Source organism: Erythranthe guttata, chromosome 2 (genome assembly GCF_056151865.1).
Source record: "Erythranthe guttata isolate IM_541 chromosome 2, IM_541, whole genome shotgun sequence".
NCBI classification, from domain to species: domain Eukaryota; kingdom Viridiplantae; phylum Streptophyta; class Magnoliopsida; order Lamiales; family Phrymaceae; genus Erythranthe; species Erythranthe guttata.
In genome coordinates this window covers 9,964,582-9,971,629 of record NC_142534.1, presented here as the reverse complement: position 1 = coordinate 9,971,629, position 7,048 = coordinate 9,964,582, and the positions used below count along the sequence as shown (strand labels likewise).

The 7,048-nt window shown below is 35.0% G+C and overlaps 1 protein-coding gene across 1 annotated transcript; it reads left to right on the top strand.

Moving 5' to 3' along the window:
* Positions 1-1,502: 1,502 nt before the first annotated feature.
* On the top strand, positions 1,503-3,495 carry LOC105974518 (uncharacterized). Its single transcript, XM_088814972.1, has one exon. It carries the CDS (start codon positions 1,612-1,614, stop codon positions 3,493-3,495), a length of 1,884 nt encoding a protein of 627 aa, XP_088671098.1. The 5' UTR covers positions 1,503-1,611.
* The last annotated feature ends 3,553 nt before the right edge of the window (positions 3,496-7,048 follow it).

Below are 7,048 nucleotides of genomic sequence, written 5' to 3'. Positions count from 1 at the left end.
TAAAGAAGATCGGCGTTTCGGGAGAAGTGCTTAAAAGATCTCGGGAGAGGTCGGGAGAGGTCGATCCGCCGTTTGAAGGGAGTTCAACATTGGAGGAAGTCCAAGAGTGCGGATGGAGGAATTGCTTTGATTATCAACAAGTTCGAGTCGTGTGCAAGAACGGCGTATCACATAAAGAGGGAGTCTTTAGTGTTTTATTAAGTCCTATTAATGTACACTTAAATCTGAACTAGTTTTGCAAGTCCTCGTGAATGTAGGGTACATTTGTATCCGAACCAAATTAAATTCTTGTGTTCTTTATTCTGCTTTTAGTAGATTTATTACTGTGACAACACAAGAATTTTGTTACCACACCTAATATCGTAACCAGGGGCGGTACTTTCTTGGGGCGGGGGGGGGGGGGGGGGGGCGGTTGACCCCCCAAAAAAAAAAAATTAATACTATTATATTATATATATAAGACTTAAAAAAAAAAAAAAAAAAAAAAAAACCTAAACCTAATTGAAGTGAGTAAAGAGCCGTAACATAACATCCTACACTAATTGTGGTCCCCTCTAACTTATATAAAACAATATAAATCCTATTCCTACAAACTAAAAGACAAAACAAGAAAATATAGAAAAGAAGGTGTTTCGTAAGTGACTTTTGTTCTTTTCTCAAAAACTTGAAGGTACAAATTTTACTACTATCTTTTATTATTTTTCTTACTTTATATTTGGATGATTTTCTAATTGCTATTGCTTTTTGATTTCGAAATAATATCGTTTTGTTTATTTTTTATTTTTCTATGTTTGCTTGCATATCTAAGATTTTAGTAGTTGATTCAATGAATTATTTTTTGTGGAATCGGTTCTTTACATCTATTTTAAATTTTATTTGAATATTTTTTTTATAGTCGTATTCATTGATTTGGGGTTTATTGAGATTTGTTTCACCATAATTGCTACCTCGAACTTAATATTTCGTAGATTCGTTTTAATTAATTTTAATTGTAGGTTTTGTTATTGCGATGTCTACACACCAATCTAAACGATTAAAAAATAGCACAATCGGAACATTTTTTAAGAGTGTCAATGAAGTGCCGAAGACACCTGATGTTGATAGTTCCGTTGTTGATGACCGAGAAATAGTCGAAACTTCTGCTCATGAAGATCAATTTTTTGCTCATCAAGTTGAACATACTGCTGCAGTTGATTCTAACCAGGAATTAATTTTGGAACGTGATCCGGGAAAACGTCTGCAAATTTGGCAGTATCGTGTTAACCAACAAGATGAAATTCGACGGTCTTACATCAAAATGGGGCCATATCAATTTTACTTATCCAAATATCCCTATTCAAATAATACCAAATATCCAAGGAGATTTCAGCACTCTTGGTTTGCCCAATTTCCGACCTGGTTAGAGTACTCACCTACAACAGATACTGCATATTGTTTACCTTGTTATCTTTTTGCAAGTAAGCCAAATGCACGTTTGGGGCAAATGCATTTACTGTGGCAGGATTTCGCAATTGGAAAAAGGTTAACGACAAAAAGAAGTGTGCTTTTCTAAGTCACGTGGGAGATCATTCTTCCACACATTTTGCTGCAGTAAAATCATGTGAGGATTTAATGAATCAATCTCGACATATTGACAATGTTATGATGAACCAAAGTGCAGAACAAATACTTAAGAATCGCTTGAGGCTGAGAACATCGATTGATTGTGTTCGGTGGCTTGCATATCAATCATGCCCATTTCGGGGACACGATGAAGGGCCAAAATCAACAAATCCGGGCAATTTTATCGAAATGGTGAAACTTTTGGCAAGGTATAATGATAAAGTATCTGAAACAGTTTTGGAGAAAGCTCCTCATAATGCCAAATACACGTCTGGCAAGATTCAAAAGGAGATATTGCATATCATTGCTACAAAAGTGCGAACCAAAATTCGTGAAGATATTGGAGATTCAAAATTTTGTATTCTTGTTGACGAAGCACGGGATGAATCAAAAAAAGAGCAAATGGCTCTTGTTTTGAGGTTTGTCAACAAAGTTGGTGTTCTTCAAGAACATTTTTTTGAGATTGTAAGTGTGAAAGACACTGCTGCATTGACTCTTAAGTGCGAGTTATCTACTATTCTTTCTCATCATGCATTAAGTGTGGACAATCTTCGAGGTCAAGGTTATGATGGGGCAAGCAACATGCGTGGTGAATGGAATGGGTTACAAGCATTATTTTTTAAGGAGTGTCCATATGCATACTACGTGCATTGTTTCGCTCATCGACTTCAATTGGCTCTAGTTACAGCATCCAGGGAAGTGATTCTTGTGCATCAATTTTTCACGAAGTTGGATTCTATTGTCAATATTGTTGGTGCTTCTACAAAGCGAAATGGTGAGTTAATTACTGCACAGCAGGCTGAAATTTCTCGCCTGATGTTGATTAGTGAGCTTGAGACTGGTAAAGGAGCTAACCAGATTGGTACTTTACAACGGGCAGGTAATACTCGATGGGGTTCTCACTTTTCTTCAATATGTAGCTTATTAAAAATGTTTAGTGCTACTGGTATTGTGCTTCAAAGTATTATAGTTGATGGCGCCAATTTTTCTCAACGTGGTGATGCTGATTCTGCTTATTCCACCATGTCATCTTTTCAATTTGTCTTTATTCTGATTTTGATGAAAGAAGTTATGGGAATTACTGATGTTCTTTGCCAAGCTTTACAGCAAAAGTCTCAAGATATCTTAAATGCTATGAATCTGGTTTTAACGACAAAGCAACTCCTGCAGAAATTGAGAGATAATGGATGGAATGCTTTTCTGAGTGATGTTACATCATTTTGTGAAAGTCAGGATATTGAGATGCCTGATATGAATGGTGCTTACAAAGTAGGCCGAGGAAAGTCGATTCATGAACCTCGTGATATTAATATTACTATTGAGCATCATTTTCATTTTGATATCTTCAATACCACAATAGACACTCAGTTGAAAGAGTTGAATAGCAGATTTTGCGATCAAACAGTGGAACTCTTGACTCTTAGCCTTGCTTTAGATCCTAGTAATTCATATAAGTCGTTTAATGCTGACGATATTTGCACTCTTCTTGAAAAATATTATCCTGAGGATTTCACTGAACGAGAAAGACTCCTCTTGAAGTTTCAGTTGCAGCATTATTATCTCGACGTGGTCAAACATCCAGATTTACGTCAGGTACCAACTTTAGCAGTATTGTGTGAAGGGTTAGTGCAGACGAAAAAGTCTGAAATATATTACTTGGTTGACAGATTGATTCGCTTGATCTTACTTCTTCCTGTTTCTACGGCTACTACAGAGCGAGCATTTTCTGCTATGAAGCTTACAAAAACTAAACTTCGAAACAAAATGGAAGATGAGTTTCTTGGAGATTGCATGCTCCTACATATAGAGAGGGATATTGCTGATACTTTTAGCACAGATTCGATTATAGAAGATTTTTATACAATGAAAGATCGTCGAGTTCATTTTAATTAATTTTTTTTTTATTATTGTTTAGAATTTTTCGTGGGACAAAATATACGATAGTTTTATTTTTATTATTTATCGTTTAATGTTTAAATACTATTTTATTTATCTTGATTTGTTAGATATTTATTATATATATATATATATATATATATATATATATATATATATATATATATATATATATATATATATATATATATATACATATATATATAATTATTACGGACCTAAATTTTTTTTCGGGCCGCTGCCCCGAACCCCGAATTACTCTGCCCCCCCTACATTTTAATCCTGGGTCCGCCCCTGATCGTAACATGTAGTCTATCTCAACAGATGAGTAGATATTCATAGGCATTTAAAATCAACAGAATGTTTTCTAGGCATAAGCCTACCCTTGTAGAAAAATTAAAATCCGGGACATAGAAAAGAAGATCAGAGGTCTTGTAAGCAACATGTTGTTCGAATTTGACTATTGTTTTAGGCTGTTTCAAGACTTTATCAAGCCGGTGTTCATGATCGAATCTGAAATTCCAAAGTAAGTTCTATTGTTTAACTTATGATTAAATATCCACTCTTAGGACTTATGCATTCTATAAAAATTTAAACGACAAATCTAAAATTGAAATCCCAATTTATTTTTATTATTCGCTCGTAAGTTCTATTATTTAACTTAGGATTAAATATCCGCTCTTAGAACGTATGCATGCTATAAAACTTTAAACAGCAAATCTAAAATTGAAACCCCAATTCATTTTTATAATTCGATCATGAGACTCGTATCCCAACATTTTAGCATCATATTGCATGCATATATCAATATTAATTCAAACATATATATCAACAAATCAAACATTTAAAAGAATACAAAGTATCTATTATACTTTTGAATATAATTTATGGTTATCACATAGGTATTTAATCTGCTATAGCGTATTTTGCCTACATAATCTCATACAATATACCGTATGCATCATAAGTTCATATTTGCATGAAGATTATATCATGTCTAAACCATATCATGGTACTTTTATGCAATATTAAAATTTAGTTAAATAATGACAACTCGAAAGCATACCTCATATCAAATTTTGAAGTCAAACATTTTGGAGGAAAGTATTAGGACTGTGTTGGTACGCGATGGGTTGCATTGCTTTACTGCAATGATGAAGAGGTACGTTAACAGTCTGACAGCCTTCCGTACTTTCAAAATATCTCCTTCGTCTGACCTCTGATTAGGTTGTTCAACTTTTCTAGAAATCCATCTCGTTTGCGTACAACTTTTGTGTTTTGCATTTCCCCTAATCAGATTGTATCACCTTTGGAACTGAATCAAAATGTAGATTTTGTGTGTTGTGTGAGAATGCACTGTTATTCCAATTTGGTTTCGTAGCCCCTCAGGTTTCAGGAAGGAAATATTCTTGACCATTTCAAAACTATAACTAAAATCCGGCTTAGGATTGTTTTGTGTGTGTGTGTGTGTGTGTGTGTGTGTGTGTGTGTATTTTGAAATGGGAACGAACAAAAGTTTGATAGAATAATAGTAGTCAATGCAAGAACTCGGTTCAAGTGTGCAGAAAATAAGTTTCGGGATGTTGTTCTATACTGAGTTTTGGGATTGCTTTTCTGTACCAAGTTTTCAGGTTTAGGGTTTTTTTTTTTCTGTAACGAGTTCTGACGCAGAACGGAAGCACGGTAAAGAATTAATTTATACGAATTAATCCTATAGAACACGATAACATTCGGAATCCACCGAAAACTCTGGAATCCACCAGAAAAATAGAGAAAACTCTAAATATTTTATTAAAATTCTAAATTATTTTCAAAATAAAGTCCTAAGGCAGCTATTTATACTAAAAAACTGAAAACCCTAATTAAACTAAGAAAATACTAAAAATTACCAAAAACGGCAAAAACGAGTTAGAGTTTGATTCTAGTAGATCTCGTAATTTTGGGAACAACCAAATTTACGGAATCCTAATAAGATTTTTCTATGATTTGATATTAATTTTCTAAAACTTACCTAAAATAGCAAAAACTAACTTTTAGAAGTCTAAACGACGCTGGATTGCTGAAATTTGACGTGATTCATGAGCAATGCTCATGAGTTTTGTTCCTTGCGCCGTTTCACTTGGGATAGAGTTCGTTCGGTACTCAAATACAGTTTGAGTTCGTTGAAAACCCTTATTTTTCCATAATTTCTTTCGATATCTCCACCGATGCCCATTAATAACTCTTCTTCGAATTAAATAGTTAGTTTGCAATTCGAATCCAATTTGGCGTTCCTTATCAATCTCCTCTTCTTCAAAAGAGCTCGACCTCGAGCTATGATCAAAATATAACGATGTATATTTCTTTGCAAACAACTTAAAGTGCTCCACCAATCTTTCCGGCACAAAATTCCCGTTTACAAAATCTTCCTCCAAACGAGGCGTTAGAAAAATTGGCTTCTTAAACGAAAATTCCAATGGCTCCACCGATTTCTCCGATACAAGAACTTCACAGCAAACACTATCTACAATTAGATCACATACCTCAACGCAATCCACTTGTACCTTCTCTTCTCGTGCACCTTCCTCTTCTTGAACAAATTCTACAACTTCAAACTCTTCCTCAAATTTACTTTTAACACCCTCTTTAAACTCTTCGACTTCTTCTTCAAGCTTTCTAATATTCTCTCCTACCCCATTGTCGCTCTCTTCAACTTTGTTGATGCTCGCTTCAAGCTCGTTGACTGTTCCTTCAACTTCGTCGACATTCACTTTGACTTCGTTAATGTCATCGTTAATAATAGCTACACTACTTTTAACCTTTACGACAATTTCCTCTTCAAATTCGCCAACTCCTACGTCTTGATCATCCACCAAATTTGGAGGTTGAATAACGAACGAAGTATCTTGTGCCTCCTTAACTTTGATAACGGGCGGCACATCTTCGGTTTTTCTAGAAGAACTATTTCTCTTCTGATAATATTCCTCCCTCCATGCTAACTCTTGGGCCTCTTTAAGGGTGTACAATGTACGCCACCCCATCCTAAGACGTATTGAAATATTTAATCCCGCCAAGTACCGTGAAATTTTCGTACTTTCGGATTCTTGCAGGTTATTTAAGTTTGCTAGTCTCACAAACTCAGCAGTATACTTGTTAACAGATCTACTCCCTTGCGAACAATTACGATATAGTTGAAATAAACGTTGCTCATAACCTAGGGGTAAAAAACGATCCATCAACATTTTTCTCATCCTTCTCCATGATTGGATTGGAAATTTTTCTTGTCTAGCTCTCTTCCACTGTATCCCATCCCACCATGCGGCTGCACTACCCTTTAACTCACACCTCACCAATTTTACCATCTTATTCGGCAAAATATCCATCAATTCAAAATACCTTTCGACTTCTGATACCCAATCGATAAAATCCTCAACTTCAAGAAAATTTCCACTAAAAGAAGGAATTTCAGCTCTTACCTGATATTTATCACGATCCTTTTGCCTCCTTATAGGCGGGTTTTCTTCAAAATAAGAGTTGCCGCTCACCTTTGAGTAGTCATCATACCTTGATT

Excerpts from the sequence above, each read along its gene's own strand:
- LOC105974518 (XM_088814972.1), top strand. The coding sequence starts at position 1,612 with ATGAATCAATCTCGACATATTGACAATGTTATGATGAACCAAAGTGCA.